Source organism: Schistocerca gregaria, chromosome 4 (genome assembly GCF_023897955.1).
Source record: "Schistocerca gregaria isolate iqSchGreg1 chromosome 4, iqSchGreg1.2, whole genome shotgun sequence".
Lineage (NCBI taxonomy): Eukaryota > Metazoa > Arthropoda > Insecta > Orthoptera > Acrididae > Schistocerca > Schistocerca gregaria.
In genome coordinates, this window is record NC_064923.1 from 223,869,530 (window position 1) to 223,893,969 (window position 24,440).

Here is a 24,440-nt window from a genome sequence, read left to right on the forward strand (position 1 = left end):
CATTCCCTGGCCGTAACAGGTACAGACATATATTAAAACGGCCTCCTTTTTTCTGTGACTTGCTCTTGAACATTGTCAGGAATGCATAAGCCCAGAACGCATGTGGAATCATAGTACATTGATTAATTAAAGGACTATATGACGTCTCACTTCGTCTGGTGTTAGGATTCATTACACATACCATATAACTGCTTGAGTACACATTGTTCAGCAGAACGCATGCCAGGTGTTTCGTTTTGCATCCGAGGTACTGCAGTTCACATATTCGCATTTCGTGCATTGCGAACGTACCAATCATATCTCTTGACTTACTCAGGTGGGAGAAGAAAGCCTGTTAGCTCTCCTCTCCCGCATTTCATAGAAGTGTGGTGGTGAAGTGGGCATTGGCTAGGCCGATACACATAATCTCTTTTCAAATCGATAAATTTTACCAACAGTCGCACATTCTAAGATATTTTATTTTATTCTCAAAGCAACCAGCTTCGGCAATTCAGAATAAAACAAAATATCTTTAAGTACGTACCTGTCGATATCGCCTGGCCGTAATGGACCAACAAGGACATACAATTTCTGGTCGTGGACTGACTACAATACGTTGCCACAAATGGCTTACCGTTCCCACCTCGCAAACTCGGCAATTAGTTTCGATAGGTCCTCACTTATACACTGATTTTAATTAAATTAGGACAAAGTGATTAACACAATGATGATTATGATGCTTTATTCACAGTTAAATTGCGCAGAAGTAAACTGAAATGAAGAAGTGAAGTAGTTTGTGGAGAGCTGTAGCTGGTGCAGTTGCATCGTTCAGCCGCCAAAACCGAAACCGCGTCCAGGTCCGAAGCCGCCACCGCCGAAACCAGGACGGCCTCCTCCAGGGCCGAAACCGCCGCCTCCTCCAGGGCCAAAGCCGCCACCTCCTCCAGGGCCAAAGCCGCCACCTCCTCCAGGGCCAAAGCCGCCGCCTCGTCCAGGGCCAAAGCCGCCACCTCCTCCAGGGCCAAAGCCGCCACCTCCTCCAGGGCCAAAGCCACCACCACCACCGGGCCTCCCGAAACCTCCACCGGGACGGCCGAAACCGCCCTGGCCAAATTGCGCATGCGCCAAGGTGGCAACGCACAGGAGAAGCGTGAACAGTGTCTGCCAACAGATGGACAGTGACTACATCAATGTATGAAGTACATGAGATCCACAATAAATGAGAAACATCGTCTTGATTACTCTTATATTAATGATTACTGGTTTTGATCTAACTAGCCAATCATCATTATATCTGGTGCTGCAGAGTGCAGTTTATCAGTAGTGTTAAGAACACTAGGGTCCACTTATGTGTGATTTGACACTTTAAGACAAAAGAAAAATACACGCCATGAAGGATTCATCCGAATGGGACGGAAATTGGAAGATGTTATTGACTTGTAGAGACAAACAAATGATTAACTTTCAGAAAAGCTGGATGATCTATTAAAGAGGAAGTGCTTTACAAACTGAAGAAGTCAATAACACAGTGCTCTATCTCTGGCCCTTATGCAGGCATTTATTTTGCTTGTTATTGATTGACAGATTTGTTCCATGTCATTCTGGGGAATTTTCTTTTGTCATCAGTCTTCTGACTGGTTTGATGTGGCCCACCACGAATTCCTCTCCTGTGCTAACCTCTTCGTCTCAGAGTAGCCCTTGCAACCTATGTCCTCAATTATTTGCTGGATGTATTTCCATCTCTGTCTTCCTCTACATTTTTTGTTCTCTACAGCTCCCTCCAGACCATGGAAGTCATTCCCTGATGTCTTAACAGGTGTCCTATCATCCTGCCCCTTCTCCTTATCAGTGTTTCCCACATATTCCTTTCCTCTCCGATTCTGCACAGAATCTCCTCATTCCTTACCTAATTTTCAACATTCGTCTGTAGCACCACATCTCAAATTGTTCGATTCTCTTCTTTTCCGGTTTTCCCACGGCCCATGTTTCACTACTATAGAATGCTGTACTCTAGACGTACAGCCACATGGGGTGGCCGCGTGGTCTGTGCGTCTTGTCACGTTCCGCGTGGCTTCTCCCGTCGGAGGTTCGAGTCTTCCTTTGGGCGTGGGCGTGTGTCTGTCGTCCTTAGCATACGTTTGTTTAAGTTAGATTAAGTAGTACGTAAGCTTATGGACCGATGATCTCAGCAGTTCGGTCGCTTAAGACCTTACCACAAATTTCCAAATTGAAGACGTACATTGTCAGATATATCTTTCTCAAATTAAGGCCGATATTTGATATTAGTTGATTTCTCTTGACCAGGATTGCTCTTTTTGCCGTTGCTAGTCTCCTTTTGATGTTTTCCTTGCTCTGTCCGTCATTGGCTCGCCGCGCTGGATTAGCTGAGCGGTCTCGGGCGCTGCAGTCATGAGCTGTTCGGCTAGTATCAACGGAGGTTCGAGTCCTCCCTCGGGCATGGGTGTGTTTGCTTGACCTTAGGCTAATTAAGGTTAAGTAGAGTGTAAGCTTAGGGACTGATTGTGGTGTTACCGCCAGACACCACACTTGCTAGGTGGTAGCCTTTAAATCGGCCGCGGTCCGTTGGTATACGTCGGACCCGCATGTCGCCACTATCAGTCATTGCAGACCGAGCGCCACCACACGGCAGGTCTAGAGAGACTCCCTAGCACTCCCCCCAGTTGTGCAGCCGACTTTTCTAGCGAGGGTTCACTGTCTACATATGATCTCATTTGCCGAGATGTCAGTTTAGCATAGCCTTCAGCTACGTCATTTGCTACGACCTAGCAAGGCGCCATATTCTGAACAGATAATATTATGAATCATGTACCGTCCTGGGCGACGTTTATCATTATGGATTAAAGTTAAGTATCAAACTAATTACGTCCGCTTTCTGAATTCTAATTGCTTGTCATGTTCCAGACCTCACGTCAGTATAGTTCTTCCCTCCTCACGCCAGCCTGCGTGAGCTAAAACGCGTGCATTTCGGCCCCCTCCAGTAACACGGTGTTGGCTCTTCTGCCAACACAACACTGATGACCTTAGCAATTAAGTCCCATCAGATTTCACACACAGTATCCCTTCATTGGTTAGTTTGCTGCCTAGGTATCAGAATTCCTTAACTCCAACTGCTTTGTGACCATCAATTCTGATGTTAAGTTTCTCGTTGTTCTCATTTCTACTATTCTCATTACCTTCGTCTTTCTTCGGTTTCCTCTCAATCCGTACTATGTATTCATTAAACTGTTCAATCCGTTCAGCAGATCATGTAATTCTTCTTCACTTTTACTCAGGATACCAATGTCATCAGCAAATCGTCTCCTTGATATCCTTTCACCTTGACCTTTAATTCCACTTCTGAAACTTTATTTTATTTTTATAATTGCTCCCTCAGTGTGCGGATTGAACAGTAGGGGTGAAAGACTACATCGATGCCTAATTCGCTTTTCAATCTGTTCTTTGATTTCAACTCTTTAATGTTCCCGCTTGGTAGTTGAGCATATTTTGCATTAACCGTTTTTCACCATAACTTAGCCCTATTTTTCTTAGAATTTCAATCATATCGCATCATTTTACATTCTCAAAGGCTTTTAGCTGGTCCATAAATCCTACGAAAAGTCTTGATTTTACTTTAGTCGTGCTTCCATGATCGACGGCAATGTCAGATTTGCTGTGAGATATCATGCCAAATTCCTTGGCCATCGATCCTGGTTGCTGGGGCATATGGCAGGCTACAGTCAGGTCGCTATCTCACTGCCGTCCAGAGTGTCTCTAGACACGTCCTCGGCCTGGAGTCTCATTGATTGGAGTGCAGTTGTCGTCAGTGATGAATCTCCTCTGAACTGAGCCCGATGACCAGCCAACACGCGGGGGGTGGGGGGGGGGGGGGAGGGGCGCTCATTTGGTAGACATGCGCTGCAGCCTAAAAGTACGATATTCTATGTCCCGATTTGTTGCCGTTCAAGGAGAGCCGTTGTTGGCATGCATTTCAGCAAAATAACGCCCGTCCATATAGGACGAGAGTGTCTACTGCCAGTCTTCGTGTTTGCCAAAACCCTACCTTGGCCAGCAGAGTTGCATGATTTGTCTCCAATTGAGTAAGTTTAGAGCATAATGGGCAGAGCTTCCCAATCGTATTAGTATCTTGACGACATAACGCGCCAACTGCTCAGAATTTGGCACGATGTCGCTCAGGATGACATGCAACAACTCTATCAATCAATACCAAGCCGAATAACTACTTGCATAAGGGCCAGAGGTTGACTAACTTGTTACTGACTAGTTAGATCTGTGAATCTCATTCACTTGCATAAATCATCCAATTTTTCTGAAACTGTAATCATTTGTTTGCTTCCTGATGTATATCACATCTATCTATTTACGTCTCAATCGTACAATTTATTCATGGTGCGTTTTTTTGTGTTACTGGTCACTCGTATTTGCTTCTTAATAGAATTTACCACCACTGCTGGTCACGCCGAAAGCAAGAAAAGTCATAGAAAATTCATTCTTATGTGTGGATTGGATACAGTTCATAAAGAAAGGGGGAAATGTTTGAAAACATCAGCAGATGGTTCTTGGCAAATGGATGATCCTTGAATTTCGGCAAGATTCAGTACATAGACTCACAGTTCAGTGCCCTGGTATAACTTTAAAGTAGCAAATAAAGTTTCCTCAAACAATGAAGTACAAGAAGCAGAAAATGTATTTTTCCGGAGTAGCCTTTCCTCGAATATAGAGAAGGCAAACTTTTGTATTGTGGCACTAGAGAAGAATACTGAAGATTAGATAGGTAGATCGAACATGTTAAGAATAAGTTCCGAATCAAACTAGGAACAAATTAAGATTACGGCACTATTTTACTAACAGAAGAAATTGATTGATAGGTCACATTATGAAGCGTTATGAAATAGTCTTATTGATAACAGGGCATAAAGTTTGGAGGAACACAAGGCTTGACTACAATGAGCAGAGTCAAATGTACGTACGTTCAAGTAGTTCCACCGAAATAAACAGCATTGAATGGGATAGACTACCTTGGAGAGCTGCAGAAAACAAGTGTTTCGACTCAAGACCACAACTACGAAATCGCTAATCACTGCAGCATGGAAATGCTCCCTACGGAATTACGTGCCTCAGAAATTGGGTTTTTTGCCGTAACTTCTTCTAGGTGCACCTCTCTATTTTTAACGACTTCGCAGAAACAGTCTTCACTAGTTGCACATCATATCACAACTGTGCTCGTGAGATGAACAACTCACATCCCTCTGACTAAATTCCAATGTAATTTCCCACACTGGATAATCACTTCGATGTAAGACTTCTATAATCGGCTAGTTTCAAGATATTACTAGAATACTACGTCTAAGTGCAATAGCTCGTGCACTGATGAATAAAACCACAGGTGGTTTGGAGATAAACATGGCTAAGCTCCGTTCTCTAGTTACAGTACCATTACAAGTTCAAATGGCTCTGAACACTATGGGACTTAACTTCTGTGGTCAACCCCCCCAGAACTTAGAACTACATAAACGTAACTAACCTACAGACATCACACACATCCATGCCCGAGGCAGGATTCGAACCTGTGACCGTAGCGGTCGCGCGGTTCCAAACTGAAGCGCCTAGAACCGCTTGGCCTCTTCGGCCGGCGCCATTACAAGTCTTTCGTGTCGGACGTACTTCGTCCAGAATGGGGCGTTACATTCCATTACTATACTACTGACATGCAAGTAGTCAGCACTGGAAAACTATCTCTTTTGTAATACAGCCTCGTGCTCGTTTATGCACTTTCCAAACCGTGACCTCAGTTGAATACCTCTCACAAATTCTTATGGATCGCCGTTGGTGCTGACTGAAACGAACAAAAGTTGTAATAAATAAATGGGTTGGCGTAAACATCACAGTTCATCAGTGGCTTTTATTCTTGACTTTCTGAAGTCACTGCAACTATCAAAAAGTAACTTGTCTCTACTCCATATTCCAAGTTTCCCATTTCGCTACTCATGGTATATCAAGAATAAGGCCAGTATGAACTAGTACATCGTCTTCATCCGACCTTTACATATTGCAAGCACAAATAAATGCTTTTCTACTGATGTTTAACATCTGTAGGCATGGCAAGGAAAATGTGTATATTTGAATAAACTCCTTGATCATGCATGCTTGTCATGCTAGCAGACAGTTGTCACTGAAACATTTTCTTTTTAAGAGAAAAGCAGTACAACTTAGGACTTCTTACAGTGACCAAACCATTGTCATCAAATGGCTCTGAGCACTATGGGACTTAACATCTGAGGTCATCAGTCCCCTGCAACTACTTCAACGTAACTAACCTAAGGATATCACACACATCCATGCCCGAGGCAGGATTCGAACCTGCGACCTTAGCAGTCGCGCGGTTCCGGACTGAAGTGCTTAGAACCACTCGAGCACTGCGGCCGGCCAACCAGAGTCATCCAATATTAAAAATTAACACTTAACGTTCACAGCAAAAACAGTTATGGTTAATATTAACTTATATTTGGCGCAGTTTAGAAGACCAGTTGCACTGTTTTAAGAATAAAATGAAGTCGGGTAGAATTTAGGAAATGGTTACACTCTATCAGAAAGAAACATGTATAACAGCTCACTGGAACACGTTGTAGGAATTAGTGTCTGTTGTTGACACGACGAACAGGGCATATAAGCAGGTGAGTACAGCAGCGGATTATTAATGAATAAGAAAACAGGAATGTGAGTAAACAGCAAAGGTAATGAATTACCGCAGCCACACTAAGCAAAAAGGCAACACCCTTCTTTATAGTACAAGTTTATTTCCCTACCAAGTCCGCAGATCATGAGTAAACTGAAATAATAGATGAGATAGAATACATTATTTAGATTGTTAAGGGAGATGAAATTATAATAGCATTTGAGGACTGTAAATTAATAGTAGGAAAAGGAAGACAAGTTAAAATAGTAGGAATACATGGACTGGGAATGAAAGGGGAAGCACCCTAGTACACTACTGGCCATTTGCTACACCACGCAGATGACGTGCTACAGACGCGAAATTGAACCGACAGGAAGAAGATGCTATGATATACAAATGATTAGCTTTGCAGAGCATTCCCACAAGGTTGGCGCCGCTGGCGACACCTACAACGTGCGGTCATGAGGAAAGTTTCCAAACGATTTATCATACTCAAACAGCAGTTGACCGGCGTTGCCTGGTGAAACGTTGTTGTGATGCCTCGTGTAAGGAAGAGAAATGTGTACCATCACGTTTCCGACTTTGATAAAGATCGGATTGTAGTCTATCGCGATTGCGATTTATCGTATCGCGACATTGCTGCTCGCGTTGGTCGAGAGCCAATGACTGTTCGCAGAATATGGAATCTGTGGGTTCAGGAGGTTAATACGGAATGCAGTGCTGGATCCCAACGGCCTCGCATCACTAGCAGTCGAGATGACAGGCATCTTATCCGCATGGCTGTAACGGTTCGTGTAGCCACGTCTCGATACCTGAGACAACAGATGGGGACGTTTGCAAGATAACAGCCATCTGCACGAACAGTTCGACGACGTTTCCAGCAGCATGGACTATAGCTCGGAGACATGGCTTTGGTTCCCATTGACGCTGCAATACAGACAGGAGTGCAAGAGATGGAGTACTCAATGACGAAACTGCGTGCACGAATGGCAAAACGTCATTTTTTCGGATGAATCCATGTTCTGTTTACAGCATCATGATGGTCGCATCCGTCTTTGGCGACATCGAGGAGAACGCACATTGGAAGCGTATATTCGTCATCGCCATACTGGCGTATCAGCCGGCGTTATGGTATGGGGTGCCATTGGTTACACCTCTCGGTCACCCCTTGTTCGCATTGACGGCACTTTCAACAGTGGACGTTACATTTGATATGTGTTACGAGCCGTGGCTCTACCGTTCATTCGATTCCTGCGAAACCCTACAATTCAGCAGGATAATGCACGACCGTATGTCGGAGGTCCTGTACGGGCATTTCTGGGTACAGAAAATGTTCGGCTGCTTCCCTAGCCAGCACATTCTCCAGATCTCTCACAAATTGAAAACGTCTGGTCAATGGTGGCCGAGGAACTGGTTCGTCACAATACGCCAGTCACTACTGTTGATGAACTGTGGTATCGTGTTGAAGCTGCATGGGCAGCTGTACCTGTGCACGCCATCCAAGCCCTGTTTGACTCAATGCCCAGGCGTATGAAGGCTGTTATTACGGCCAGATGACGTTGTTCTGGGTACCGATTTATCAGGACCTATGCACCCAAATTGAGTGAAAATGTAATCACATATCATTTCTAGTGTAATATATTTGTCCAATGAATACCCGTTTATCTTCTGCGTTTCCTCCTGGTGTAGCCACTTTAATGGATAGTAGTGTAGAATTCTGCACGGAGAACAGTTAGATCACTACTGATCATTTTAGAATCACCAAATGAGTCTTATTAGAGTTTAAAATCTGGGGACACCGGAAGCTTTTAATAAATTGAGCAGAATGATTCCGTGACGACGTCACAGTATTTCAGCGATGATGCAGTCGCGTAAAATAATGAACCTGGGATGAGGGACGTGGTCCGAATACGACGCAATCTAAAGTTACAAGCAACAGTCGTTGTAATACATTTGACAGTACATCTCCTCTAGTGCAAGCTCTTTTCTTTTCGAATTTTGGGAGGAGGAATTATGGACCAAAACAAAAAAGTCCAGTAAACATGGCCTCTAAACTGCATAAGTTAAGAGCTAAGAGCACTAGTTCAACTTTACCAATGTGAAACTTATCTCTTCTACTGAACAAGTGTTCACAGCTCTTAGCGGCCGCAGCTCGTGGTGTAGTGGCTAGCATTGCTGCCCCTGGGTCACGGGGCCCCCGGGCTCGATTCCCGGCCGGGTTTGGAATTCTCTCTGCCCGGGGACTGGGTGTTTGTGTTTTCCTCGTTATTGTATCCTCATCATCATCATTTGTGACAGTGGCTAGATTGCACTGTGGAAAAAAACTGGACAGTGTCAAAATTTGGACTTTGTATCGTCGCTGATGGCCGCGCAGTTGAGCGCCCCAGAAACCAAACATCATCAACAGCTCTTAGGGAATTCATTTTAGAGCTCATGTTCAACAGATAATTCTTGCTTGTTTTGTCCCGTATTACCTTGTCCCAAAACATGAAAAGCAAAGAAGTTGCACCGAGCGAGGTGGCACAGTGATTACCATCTTGGTCTCGTATTCGGGAGGACGAACATTCAAACCCCCGTCTGCTCCTGCTGTTTTAGGTTTTCCGTGTCTTCCCTAAATCGCCTCCGGCAAATGCCGAGATGGTTCCTTCGAAAGGGCACTGCCTCCCAGTTTGGTCCTCCCCCATCACCCCCCCCCCCCCCCCCCCCCACCCACGTCAACCAATTAACCAAAGAACTTGCATAATAAGAGGTCCGCTATTAGAGTTATCATTACGGTTATCGCTTGTAACTTTCGACGAGGTCGTTTCCGGACCAGGGCTCCTTACCTCAAACTGGTACATTTACTTTTTATTATCATCCCTGAAAGTTTGTAACATCGTCACGCAATCACCCCGCATAACGCTAAGGCAGAGATTTCAATACAATATTTGAAACTGCGAAACATTCGACCATCCTTTATTGGTTGTGAAATGCAGTTTAAAACCGAAGAAATTGCTGAGTAGAAAATTAGATAGACTTGGCGTGTAAGTCACAACAGCCGGGTGTAGCTGAGATTTCCAACTAAAGCATGAGAAAGAAGTGACTGCATCTTTGAAAAGGCTTATAGCAAACGACGAATGAGTAACTTTGAGCGACAGGTAGTGAAGAGCATACAAGTACCTTTATAGAGAGGCACGAACGAAGTACAAAACCTGCATCGGTGGCCCAGCGGTTCTAGGCGCTTTAGTCAGGAACCGCGCGACTGCTACGGTCGCAGGTTCGAATCCTGCCTCGGGCATGGATGTGTGTGATGTCCTTAGGTCAGTTAGGTTTAAGTAGTTCTAAGTTATATGTCACTGATGGTCTCAGATGTCATGTCCCATAGTGCTCAGAGCCATTTTTTGAAATCCTGTGATAACGCGAAAGACATATATTTTAACAAAGGAGAAAATGTAAAAACCTATCCAGTAAATCAGGCAAAACGGAATACAGACTTTTAAAAATGAGACTGGCAATGCAAAAGGTGCACAGCGGGAAGAGACATAAGAAAATGCATGTCTTTGGGAACGATAGATGAAGCCTATAGAGAAATAGAAGAAATCTTTAGAGAAAGGAGAAGCAGATGTACCAACATCAGTATTAAAGAGTTCAGATGGCAACGCAGCATCAATCAGATATTGTAAGTCTTAAAGGTGGAAAGAATATACAGAAGGGTTATACAAATGAAGCAAACATGAAGACAATATTATAGAAAGGAGAGAGAAGATATCAATTTGAGGCTGAAGATATTGTATTTGAAAGAGCGCCGAGAGGCCAAAGTCACAACACGGCTCGTGGAGTGGACGACATTCTCACAGAATTATCGAGAAAGATTTCAGTGAAGAAAAGCAGTAAGTGTCTTACATCATGTAATAACCCCTTGGTGAATGTTCGGTAAGTGCGCCACCAGTCTCCGACAGTAATTCTTGGTGTGTGCGTTACGTGTCTCCAAGATTACTAAATAATAAGTTCGATGAGCTGTTGGAAGTCGGTTAGATTGTAGAACATATCCTTACACTACTGAACATAAGGCACGACGCTCAATGACATTCATGAAAAAACTAGTTTCTGTCTGCCACGTGGAATAATTAACCCTAGATTACTTCAAAAAATGATTCGAGGAAGATTTTCGTTCTTGATACCATCAATTTTGCATCTCGTCTATAAGTCATTTAGAAAGAGTAGCGACGTATGGCTCAGGGAAAATGGGCACTCGTTTTGACATCTCACTTCAACATTTCTATATCAGAGCATTCTTCTGAAAACAGCCAATAATGTACAGCATGTTGAATCCACTCTTAAAACTTTGAGCATTTCTAGCTCGATAACATAGATTGATGGAAATTAGAATTAAGGTAAGCTGTATCCGTTTTCAATACAGCAACTGCATTTTGGGAAACAATAACGTTTTATCTAACAAAAATTAAATTTTCTTGCAGCAAATCCCTGGAAAATAATGAAATAAACTATTTCGTCACTCTTCAGATAAAGCGTTTCTTATGCTTACCTGTCTAAATAAATATTCCTTTCATTTTTTAACTAGTAAGTTACAGAGAAAAACTCCTCATCGGAAACACTTTTTAATGAGTATGAAAACCTTGTCAGCTGTACTTTTGGACAGGTATCGTGGTATGACTGAAGGAAAGAAGAAAGATAGGGTTTAACGTCCCGTCGACATGGAGGTCATTAGAGATGGAGCACAAGCTCGGATTGTGTTAATAAGAGGAGAGACACTGGCCGTATTCTTTCAAATGAACCATCGGGGCATTTGTCTGGAGCGATTTTGAAAAATCACGGAAATCCTAAATGTTGATGACTGGACTCAGGTTTGAACAGTCGCCCTCCAGAATGGGAGCCCAGCGTGCTAACCACTGCGCCGCCTCACAAGGTACGTGTTACGACCGGTTTCGTTCCTTTGAAGACCTTCAGGTTTTGCGAGTTATGTTGCTGCCCCCAGCCACTGTGTATTACAAACAGACAGACACACACACACACACACACACACACATACACACACTTGTACTTTTCATCAAAACTTTAATAGTACACTGACAAACTACTGAGACAGCGATTCGAAAAGTGCTTCTCATTGATAGGTCAATGTATGGGAACGTGGCCTTAAAATGTATTCCGTACTGTCCCAAACAAACACATGGAATAAATTCTAGACTGTTAACTGTCGGTCTTATTCACCTCTGCAACAGCATTCTTTTTCCCATACTACTCCAAATACTTTCCTTCCTAAGCACTGACAAAATGTCCCTCTTGTACTCCGCAAATGATGGTTTGTGTCATTACTGAAACTTGTACTGACGCGGAGGTATGTTTTAGTACACTTACATCTTTCAGTATCAGCTGATACTTAATCCCTTAATGACGTTTGTCGAGAATCCGCATCATACCGAAGCGACGCTAACGTATGGAAGGTTAAATGTTTTTGAGTGCCAGTGAGTGTGGGTGCAGTTTCTACGCGATGTTACCAGCGCTTATGATACATTTTACTGTCTCCTGAGTGTTTTGGGTACTCCTAGAGCGACTTGCCGTTCTACAGTTGCTCGCTACACACACACACACACACACACACACACACACACACACACACACACACAAAAATACAAACACACACACGCAAACGGGGTGTTATCGTAACTGTTTGGACTATTATGGGTAGATACAGAGCTAAGTTCAGTTCTAAAAAGTATTTGTTTACTTACACCTATGACAAGAAGTGAAACACATTTTGATGTAATAAACTAATTGTACGTGCAAGTTAATTCCTAAAAAAGCTATTTGTTCAAAGTAATCACAACTGGGCATTTATGTAACTTCACAGGCACATGAAAGAGATGAAATTATGTGAAGTGAAATCAAGTATTTTGGTTTATTCAAAGCACCTTATACTTCAATTTAGTACAAGTTTCCAATAATTCAAATGAACAGTCGAACTCAAGCATTTTTGGCTGTTTACTTTTCACTTTTATTGTGATATGGAAATTCTAATGAACTGCTAATAGTCTGAAACTTTTATTTTATTAGCGATGCATCATCCAAAATTTATGTTCCACGAAATGAAAATGAAAATTTGAAAGTTAAGTACCTCTTGCGGAGAAGGACAGTGACAGATCCAAAATTAACCATAATGAAAATAGTTTTCTACCATAATCCAAATTCAGAACAGCAGTGCCACTTTGTAATAAGGAAAAAGAAATGAGAAATAAGTAGAAGTAGGCATTTGGCCAGTGCAAAGACAGAACAACTACGCAAGAAACATAAGGGCCCAACTGGCCCGGTACCGCTCGAACTGATGCAGTACTTCATTATCCTGACATTACAGCCACAACACCAAATTTTAAGGGACAGACAATATTCTTGTGCAGTAACTGTAACTAACGATCTTTTGGGTGTATAAAACAGAATAAATTCATCCCTAGAATTTGGCGAATACGGCTATATTTTGTAATATACAATTATTAAATTTGTACCCCACCACTTTTTTTATTGTTAACAATGTAAATCCTATCAATGGATCACCAACATGTTATTTCTTTTTTTTTCAAATTGAATGTTGTCAGCTTTTAATTTCTCAAATGCCTCTGGTTGCAAACATGAGGGACGCCCAATTATACCTGAGAGGTATAACATATCTTAGATTTGACATTACGTACCCTTAACCACTTCATTACTTGTTACACAATACGATTTTTCCATTTTTTCTTCCAGACAGAAATTTGTTCAGATATTAAGAGGATAAAGTCTTTTTGTAAGTTAAGGTGTGATTTAGACCAATAACTGTTATAAGCTGATGATCAGTAGCTATGCAGCAGCATAGAAATGATGTTATTTAGGACAGTAACTGTTGTGATAAATTATGATTGGCAGCTATGTAATAGCAGCAGACGCTCATAAGTAGCGTCAGACAGCTACAAAGTAAATCTAAAAATAAGTTCATCATAATGAATCGATAATTTTAACGCTCTTGAAACGATAAGATGACGATAGCATCTCCTGGCGCGAAAAGCCACTAGAAATTCGTCTCCATTAAAGCCTGTACTCAATGCCCAGGTACTCCACGCGAAGAGTTGACAATGATGGCAACGAAAGCTTATTCTTATATGCGTGGCAAAGACGCGGAGGCACTCACCAGCAGTTTAGCCATGGCGTGGTCCGCAGCTACAAACACGGTGTAGCGTTTGGCGGCCGAACGTGGCTTATATATACAATCGTAACCTTGTAGGCTGATTAGTAAATATTAACTGTCCAAACAGTGCACTGGGCGGATTGTTTTCGCGCCTTCAGCGGGGATTTCATGGCCGTGATGGTTTCGGCAGCAAGTATCAAAGAAGAGTTTCATTGCCCTGTGAGAAAGCAGCCTTAACTACTGACACGTCCGGTATCCGCTGTTGTAAGCTAATTCCTTGATGCTAGCGGACACTGAAATTTATCATCTAGGAGATAAAACATCGTCTCTAACACACGAAGTGTGGAGAAGTTATAATGAAATATTTTATTTGGCTACAACAACAAGAGCAGATGATATTAATATTCTAGTTGTGCAAGCGTTGTAAGAAGTTCGTGACAAGATTCACCCAGTTTGGAAAAGTGAATGGTGCTCCTCATTCAAGAGATTACCTCCATTACGGAGAAGGCAAAAAATAATATCTTGATATATTGACTGAGAGATCGCAAGAGATGAATCCGCCGCGAATGCAGACAGAATTTCGTTCCTCTTTTACGATCTGTTAGTCTTACCCTGGTCGGCATTACACTCAGATGGTACAAGACATGGCCGTAGTTTTTCTCCATCCCAATAGAGAGAACTTCTGTCCCTCATGCAAATACCATGATAGCATTAATTTACTTTGAATTGTTGGCTGAGACACACAAGAAGAGACATGAGTACAGCTTATGCGTAACGTTTTGGGGCTACAACCACCCCAAAGATCAGAAAATAAGTCATGCCGCAGAATCTAAATGTATCGGAAAATCAAAGTTATTTGCACGGAAGAGGGTAACGCGCTTTAAATTGCTTAAAAACATGGAGAATTTTGAAGATCGTGGCTCAGTCTGTTAAGTGAATCCAAACACGGGAAAAAGAAATTTAACCTTTTTCCGGGAAACCCATCCGTAACGCTATGTCAAGCGCAAACAAAATTCGATCTGAAAAAGCTGTCAACGCAAACTGGACGGTTTGGAAGTCTCTTCCAGAAAACATTGTTTCAAGCATGCCTCGGAGATGCCAAGCAATTATCGAAGCTGCTGGTGGCTGGACCTATTATTAAATGTAATTGCATTTTTCTATCGTTCATACATATAGTGTACGTATATGTTTTAGTTTGTTCTCAAATACATTTTTCTACTGTGTAACCCGACCACGATCGTACTTAACAGACTGTATATTAGCATCCTTCTCTATCTTTGCTTGAGTGTTGTGTTTTTATGTGTAACCGTTAATTCTGTCTCTGTGAGTACAAGGCGGTGTCGTTTCGACGCACAGGGCGGAATTTGGTGCTGAAACGACTCACGATTAGTGACAAGGAGGCTACCGAACAAGCATCCTAGACTCTGATCACTGTCAACAGCGACGCATGGCTGCAATCAACACGGTCCTGCAGCGAAATTTAGATATTCACCCAGATAACAGGTACACAGAAAAGACACATTGATACCTGATGCACTTCGGACAATGACGACAGTCTGTTCCACCATCGCTACTCGCCTAACTCTTTGACGTTTTATTGTCATCTACACCTTTCTTTGAATATATGCGGTTATACATATGATTCATCATTTTTGTGTATGTCGTATATGGTAAGAGTTTAGTGGGGTACCAGACAGTGTTCCGTAATTCGTTTCCACTTTTGATACACCATTAATTATGGGCAGCCGGATATAACGGTAACACTGTCCTAATTCTGCTGCAGGTACGTTGACTGAGGCAATATATAACACATTTTACGTAGAATTATTTTTGTTAAATTTGGATGGTTTTGGACATTTATTTTTGGTTTCAGTTTTCTTACCACTTACGATTTTTTGTTTATTGTGTATTGATAAGATGGAGTACATGACACCTGAGATTTCAGCATTCACAATTATTTACGGCTACTTTACATTAATCAAGGACTTCAGCTCGCTAGTTTTGTTCCTTGGAGGTCGTCTGTCTAAAATATCGTATTTATGTATGTAGTTGCGGATATCTACTTAGCTTGCTGGTGAACTGCACCACGTGGGTTCGTCGTTACCTTTCTACGTAATCTTACACCGTTTCTATAACTTTTTACATATCACGTTTATTGTACATGCCTGTATATTTTAAGTTGGACACTGTTTCATATTTTCCTCTTTTCAAGATTTACATGTGTGTGAGACTGCGTTGTTTTATGTTGTCTTAGGGTTGAAGTAAGCCAGTACTTACCTTAGAAGGTTCCAGCTTTTTCACATATAATAATTGCTGTGAAACATTTTTCTACTGCGTGTTTTTATGTTCATGTACTTTTATCCATTTTATGATTCAAGGTTCTGTAATATATATATATATATATATATATATATATATATATATATATATATATATATATATATATATATATAAAGGTTAGTCACCTAACGTTACCGCTGGATATATTTCGCAAACCACATCAAATACTGACGAACCGATTCAACAGACCGAATGCACGGAAGTGTGTTTTTAAACAAAAACCTAGGTTTTTTTAAATGGAACCACGTTAGTTTTGTTAGCACATCTGAACATATAAACAAATACGTAATCAGTGCCGTTTGTTACATTATAATTACATCTGGAGGTATTGTAACCTAAAGTAGACGCTTGAGTACCACTCCTCCGCTGTTCGATCGTGTGTATCGGAGAGCACCGAATTACGTAGGGATCCAAAAGGAAAGGTGATGGACCTTAGGTACAGAAGAGACTGGAACAGCATATTACGTCCACATGCTAACACCTTTTTATTGGTCTTTTTCACTGACGCACATGTACATTACCATGAGGGGTGAGGTACACGTACACACGTGGTTTCCGTTTTCAATTACGGAGTGGAAGAGAGTGTGTCCCGACATGTCAGGCCAATAGTTGTTCAATGTGGTGGCCATCATTTGCTGCACACAATTGCAATCTGTGGCGTCATGAATGTCGTACACGCCGCAGTACATCTGGTGTAATGTCGCCGCAGGCTGCCACAATACGTTGTTTCATATCCTCTGGGGTTGTAGGCACATCACGGTACACATTCTCCTTTAACGTACCCCACAGAAAGAAGTCCAGAGGTGTAAGATCTGGAGAACCGGATGGCCAATTTATGCGTCCTCTACGTCCTATGAATCGCCCGTCGAACATCCTGTCAAGAGTCAGCCTAGTGTTAATTGCGGAATGTGCAGGTGGGCCATCATGCTGATACCACATACGTCGACGAGTTTCCAGTGGGACATTTTCGAGCAACGTTGGCAGATCATTCTGCAGAAACGCGATGTATGTTGCAGCTGTTTTGGCCCCTGCAATGAAGTGAGGACCAATAAGGTGGTCGCCAATGATTTCGCACCAAATTTTTACAGTCCACCGTCGCTGTCTCTCTACCTGTCTGAGCCAGCGAGGATTGTCCACGGACCAGTAATGCATGTTCCGTAGATTCACTGCCCCGTGGTTTGTGAAACCCGCTTCATCGGTAAACAGGTAGAACGGCAACGCATTCTCTGTTAATGCCCATTGACAGAATTGCACCTGATGATTAAAGGCATCACCATGTAATTGCTGATGTAGTGATACATGAAACGGGTTCAAGAAGTGACGATGCAGTATGCGCATGACACTACCTTGACTCAGTCCACCGGCTCTCGCAATGGCCCGTGTATTCATGTGTGGGTTCATGGCAACAACAGCTAACACACCAACAGCACCCGCTTATCCTGTGACGGGCCTGTTACGGACCCGTTTGCATGCTACGACCATACATGTTGCATACAGTTGGCGGTAGATGTTTTGCAATGTGCGGCACGTTTGATACTCTCTGTCCGGGTACTATTTTGCATACACGCTGCAGGATTCAGCTGCATTTCGTCAACACTCGCCATAGATGAGTATCATCTCCGCCTTTTCAGAGTTCGAATACACCGTGGTCACAGTTCCTACAACACTACACTACCACAGACGTCTGGTAATACGGTGTACTACAGTTGGTCTGCGTGCGGAGACGAATGCAGAATAACAATAGCAGGAAGCGCTACATGCGGACACTGCGACAGCTAGACCAAACCACAACAGTGCACTAAAGCCACACTCGTAAACACGGTCGTCATCGTAAACATGCAGATGCTGCTCGCCGACCGTGGCCCGTGTTTGTTATAACACGCAACTCAACGTCGGAGGTTTCAAGCGTCAACTTTAGGTTACAATATATCCGGATGGAATTAACATTTTACAATGCAATAAACGGCACTGATTACGTATTTGTTTATATGTTCAAATGTGATAACAAAACTAACGTGGTTCCATTTAAAAAAACGAAGGTTAGTGTTAAAAACAGACTTCCGTGCATTTTTGTATGCTTTGTATTAAACAGTTACACTAGCCCCTCTCCTCACGTTCGATCTGTGGAATCGGTTCGTCAGTATTTGATGTGGTTTACGAAATATATCCAGCGTTAACGTTAGGTGACTCACCCTGTATAGATATATATATGTAAAACCTTTCAGTGTATTGACGTGTACATCAATAGGGTACTTTAGCTGTGTTTTATTCCTTTTATAATATTGAAGTAGTGTAGTTTCGTATACTTTACATCAATTAAGTTATTAGACAGAGGAATTGTAAGTATTAGTAGTAGTCTGATAAACAGGACCTGAAGGTAACTAGTCATCTGAATAATAAATACTCTGAAAATACGGCTCTAGTGTTCAACTTCCGCTTCCCTCTACAGTGTGGTGTACGCATTCTGGAGCTTCCATATAGATTACAAATTGAGATGATCTTGGTGTCTATGAGAACTCCCATGAAAACTTACCTATCCAATAAGGTTTCGTCTAAAGCGTTTGGGTAAGTGGTAACTACTGTCAGCCTGTAGGTTGATTCCAGCTGTGAGAAGGCTCAAATGCCTCACCTTACCTCTACTCGATGTTGCTGACCAAAAAACCAAGGTCCAGACTTCTGCCTCAGCCCAGAACTTACAATGTCTTGTAGTTGACATTTAGCACAATCCTGTAGAAATTCCGTCTACGAAACTGGATACAAGACTTCACTTTTCAGTAGCTCAGACACACACACACACACATATATACACTCCTGGAAATTGAAATAAGAACACCGTGAATTCATTGTCCCAGGAAGGGGAAACTTTATTGACACATTCCTGGGGTCAGATACATCAAATGATCACACTGACAGAACCACAGGCACATAGACACAGGCAACAGAGCATGCACAATGTCGGCACTAGTACAGTGTATATCCACCTTTCGCAGCAATGCAGGCTGATATTCTCCCATGGAGACGATCGTAGAGATGCGGATGTAGTCCTGTGGAACGGCTTGCCATGCCATTTCCACCTGGCGCCTCAGTTGGACCAGCGTTCGTGCTGGACGTGCAGACCGCGTGAGACGACGCTTCATCCAGTCCCAAACATGCTCAATGCGGGACAAATCCGGAGATCTTGCTGGCCAGGGTAGTTGACTTACACCTTCTAGAGCACGTCGGGTGGCACGGGATACATGCGTACGTGCATTGTCCTGTTGGAACATCAAGTTCCCTTGCCGGTCTAGGACTGGTAGCACGATGGGTTCGATGACGGTTTGGATGTACCGTGCACTATTCAGTGTCCCCTCGACGATCACCAGAGGTGTACGGCCAGTGTAGGAGATCGCTCCCCACACCATGATGCCGGGTGTTGGCCCTGTGTGCCTCGGTCGTATGCAGTCCTGATTGTGGCGCTCACCTGCACGGCGTCAAACACGCATACGACCATCATTGGCACCAAGGCAGAAGCGACTCTCATCGCTGAAGACGACACGTCTCCATTCGTCCCTCCATTCACGCCTGTCGCGACACCACTGGAGGCGGGCTGCACGATGTTGGGGTGTGAGCGGAAGACGGCCTAACGGTATGCGGGACGGTAGCCCCGCTTCATGGAGACGGTTGCGAATGGTCCTCGCCGATACCCCAGGAGCAACAGTGTCCCTAATTTGATGGGAAGTGGCGGTGCGGTCCCCTACGGCACTGCGTAGGATCCTACGGTCTTGGCGTGCATCCGTGCGTCGCTGCAGTCCGGTCCCAGGTCGACGGGCACGTGCACCTTCCGCCGACCACTGGCGACAACATCGATGTGCTGTAGAGACCTCACGCCCCACGTGTTGAGCAATTCGGCGGTACGTCCACCCGGCCTCCCGCATGCCCACTATACGCCCTCGCTCAAAGTCCGTCAACTGCACATACGGTTCACGTCCACGCTGTCGCGGCATGCTACCAGTGTTAAAGACTGCGATGGAGCTCTGTATGCCACGGCAAACTGGCTGACACTGACGGCGGCGGTGCACAAATGCTGCGCAGCTAGCGCCATTCGACGGCCAACACCGCGGTTCCTGGTATGACCGCTGTGCCGTGCGTGTGATCATTGCTTGTACAGCCCTCTCGCAGAGTCCGGAGCAAGTATGGTGGGTCTGACACACCGGTGTCAATGTGTTCTTTTTTCCAATTCCAGGAGTATATATATATATATATATATATATATATATATATATATATATATATATATATATTCGGTGTCGAATGTTTTTTTACAATTAAGCAAATCATCCTTCAGCTCTCTCAAAATGAGAAAATTCTACATGAAAACACTAGGATTTCGGATGCATGTCTTTCGGAAATTTCCCACATGAGAGTCAGACCCAATCTTACCAGTACTATGGATATTGTTAGCAAATTTACCACTGATCTGCTGGAATTCAAAAAGACGAATGCAGCAAGTTATCATGGACGAAATGTTAGACACACGGTAATAATTACGCCTTGTTACATTAATAAGTATGACAGGACTACTAATTTTCATTACCTATTTAAAAAACTATGCCTGAGACTTCCCGTAGAAACACCATTATTCGTGACAAAGTGATACTTATTAATTAATATGCAGCAAGATCTTCACTTTGTGTCACCTGGTGTAAGGGCTGGCAACTTCTTCGATAAAAACAAAGAAGAAAATATGATTTGGGGTTAACGTTACACCAAAGACGAGCTCAAACACAGTGAAACGTAATACTCTGTAACGTAAGTTCGGTAAATACACGGTTTCCAACTTTTAACTGGAGTCCTCCACGCCGAGCAAACATATGGAAATAGGAGTAAGAAGGCCTGAGTACATGTACTCAACAGGGATTTTAATTCATAGCTTACATCTTGCGAAAGCGCAAATTGTCTTGGGAAGTGTTAATTAAGCACCACCTCTACTGAAAAATTTGCTAAAATGTGTGACACGTTAACCTTAAAATTCAACCTGAATGGATGTTTGTTGGACTGGCTTCGCCTGTCACAGAAAATACACGAAAAACGGCATCTAGTCCCAGTCGAACAGTACCCAGGCAATTGCAGGAACTTGTTTGTTGCGTGTAACGAATAATATTCTATAGCTCTTATGAATCGCTTTCATAATGACTATGAAAGTAATTTACAGTTTCGGAGGCACTTATGTGACTCGGAGGGAAATGATCATAAATAAATGTCTCCACAAAATTTATACTTTTCCCTCATATTACAGTGATTTTATCAGTACAGAGTTAGATTTAGTTTACGTGCTACACATAGAGCTTCAGGAAAACTCTTGGAAACAACTATATTCACTGCTACTTCAACGGAAAGTCGATTCTGTTTCACATGCATGATCACAAAAGTCTATTCAACATTAAATACTAAAAATCGTTTTCGAACCCTCCTTCCCCAATGTCGTTCTACTCGACACCTCTTCTGTCATTGATGACTGAATGTATGAATCAAATACTAGTACGGTTTCGTATTTTTCAGTCATGAGTCCTTTGTAAATACGGTACCAATCCGGACTATAGAGATTTTACACAGATTCTATTACGCCAAACTGTGCAACAGACAGAGAGGAGTAGAAAACAGGTGTACTAAATCCACTAGCATCACTACACACAACACAGCTTTTCTATGAGCGTACCGGCAAGGACTTAAACATAAAATGCTAAGATACACTCACCAGCTGTCTACTCATGACGTTGTCCCAGGAAGCAACGCTTCTGAGTGGTAGTCTTACCTCTTTTATATACTGTTTCGTAACCTTCGAAGTTCATTACCAAATATTCCTTATTCGGAGAGTGAGGCGTAATGATTATTTCCGTAACATCGACGGCAATTTTCGACAAGTAGCGTTTTCGGAAGAGAACGAAGAGGTAGGTGGAAATTTGTTGGTGAAGCAGCCTTGCTGGGGAATGCGAGGAAGCGAAATGAGGATTAAATTTTTTTTCTGCAGCAGTAAAATCGGATGCAGGAAATTAGTGGCTGAAAGGCGGAGGCCAGCATGAAGCAATCACCAGAAGCGAATTGCTTTTGTAGCAAAAAATCTATAAACGTGTATTGTTCAAGCATTAGACTAATATTTATTATCAAGTAATATAGGGGGTGAGTAAACTTGCCACTTTGAGTAACTGAATTTTCATCAAACCGTGGCTGCTAATAGAAGCTTTCCGTCTACACATTTAAGCGCCATGCTAAAGATTTACAAGAACAAAATATCTAATGAATGGGAACTGTGTGAGTTTTTCTGAAGACTTCATAGTAGCTTACTCTCATTCAGCTGAAGTAGCTTCAGCGACTTGGCGTCTTCCTTTAATTGCAAACACTTTACCGTGTTTGGCCTTCTACACTGAAGCGCCAAAGAAACTGGTATAGGCATGCGTATGCAAATACAGTTATATGTAAACAGGCAAAATACGAAAATGCAGTCGGTAACGCCAGTTGTTAGATCGGTTACTGTTGCAACAATAGCAGGTTATTGAGATTTAAGTGACTTTGAACGTCGTGTTATAGTCGGTGCACGAACGGAGGGACACAGCATTGCCGAGGTGGCGAGGATTTGCCCGTACGACCATTTCAAGAGTGTACCATCCGTATCAGGAATCCGGTAAAACATCAAACATCCAACGTCACTGCGGCAGGAAAAAGATACTGCAATAACCGGACGAATGGTGACAGAAGAGAATCGTACAACTTGATGGATGTGAATTCTTCCGCAAATTGCTGCAGATTTCAGTGCTGGGCCACCAACAAGTGTCAGCGTGAAAACCATTCTATGAAACATCATCAGTATGGGCATTTGTAGCCGAAGGCCAATCTCGTGTACTCTTGATGACTGCACGACACAAAACTTTACGTCTCGCCTGGGCCTGTCAACAGCGTCATTGGACTGTTGATGGCTGGAAAAATGGTACCTGTTCGAACGACTCTTATTTCAAATTGTGTCAGTCGGATGGATGTGTACGGTTATGGGGACAACCTCGTGAATTCATGGATCCTGCATGTCAGCAGAGGACTGTTCAAGCTGGTAAAGTCTCTGTAATGGTGTGATGCGTGTCCAGTTGTGGTGTTATGAGACCCTTGATACATCTAGATACGATTCTGACGTGTCACACGTACGTAAGCATCTTTGATCACCTGCATCCATTCGTGTCCATTGTACATTCCGACTCGCTTGGACAATTACAGCAGGACAGTGCAACCTCATACGTCCAGAATTGCCTCAGACTGGCTCCAAGAACACTCTTCTGAGTTTAAACACTTCCACTGGCTACCAAACTCCTCAGACATAAACATTATTGAGAATATCTGGGATGCCTTGCCACGTGCTGTTCAGTAGGCAACTCCGCCCTCTCGAATTCTTACGGATTTATGGAAAGTCCTGCAGGATTAATGGTGTCAGTACCCGCCAGCACTACCTCAAAAATTAGTCAAGTCCACGGTACGTCGTGTTGCGGCACTTCTGCGAGTGGCGGGGGCCCTAACGATATTAGGCAGGTGTTCCGGCGTCTTTGGCTATTTATATGCGTTTTTCTGAAAACTTACATAGTGCCTTACTCTCATTCAGTTGAAGTAACTCCAACGATTTGACGTCTTCCTTTAATTGGAGATCGACTGAAAAAGTGGAATTGCACTGTTTAGCATGTGCCCAGCATATGTAAACAATTATGCTATTGTGCACCGTATTCGTATCATCTAACAAGCGTCTGTGTACAGCATGTATGTGGACATGAGCTTTTGGGAAAGGTGCTGAGCGTTTTAAAATTTTTAAATTATTTTAGTGCTGACAAACGTTTATAGTGTGCTGAGTTTTATTCCCTTGACATCTTGTGAATGAGGTTCAGCGTAAGATGAACGTGTTTTACCACAACAAGTGTTTACCACGGGAAGATGACAGAACAGACTGTAGAAACCGGTTGTCTTGAATTAAAAAAAAGAAGTGCCATCTTGGCTCTTGAGTCACTTTTATAATTTTTATGTCAAAAATTGTGGTAAGTCATTTTATATTAAGCAGTAGTTCATTTCACACGATAACAAAATATTATTTACAGTTCTTCAAGAGAGTGAAATACCATCTGGCAATAGCAAACCATTTAAAGAAACACGTTGTTTCAAGTGCACCACACTCATTGACAAATCACACACTGTACACTGACAACCACAGCAAAGTGTTAATATATTCATTTGAGGACACACAAGTTTCAGATGCAATGAAACTCA

The 24,440-nt window shown here is 42.8% G+C and overlaps 1 protein-coding gene across 6 annotated transcripts; it reads right to left on the reverse strand.

The window, feature by feature from the left end:
* Nucleotides 1–704: 704 nt before the first annotated feature.
* On the reverse strand, nucleotides 705–21,926 carry LOC126267563 (acanthoscurrin-1-like). Of its 6 annotated transcripts, none has more exons than XM_049972866.1 (3): nucleotides 21,904–21,926; nucleotides 1,014–1,143; nucleotides 705–965 (listed from the first exon to the last, which is right to left on the reverse strand). In XM_049972866.1, exons 1-3 carry the CDS (start codon nucleotides 21,916–21,918, stop codon nucleotides 808–810), a joined length of 303 nt encoding a protein of 100 aa, XP_049828823.1. In that variant the 5' UTR covers nucleotides 21,919–21,926; the 3' UTR covers nucleotides 705–807. The 6 variants fall into 6 exon arrangements, with proteins under 6 accessions (XP_049828823.1, XP_049828822.1, XP_049828821.1 ...); XM_049972865.1 differs by having other exon boundaries at nucleotides 705–941; nucleotides 990–1,143; XM_049972864.1 differs by having other exon boundaries at nucleotides 705–1,140.
* Nucleotides 21,927–24,440: the final 2,514 nt, after the last annotated feature.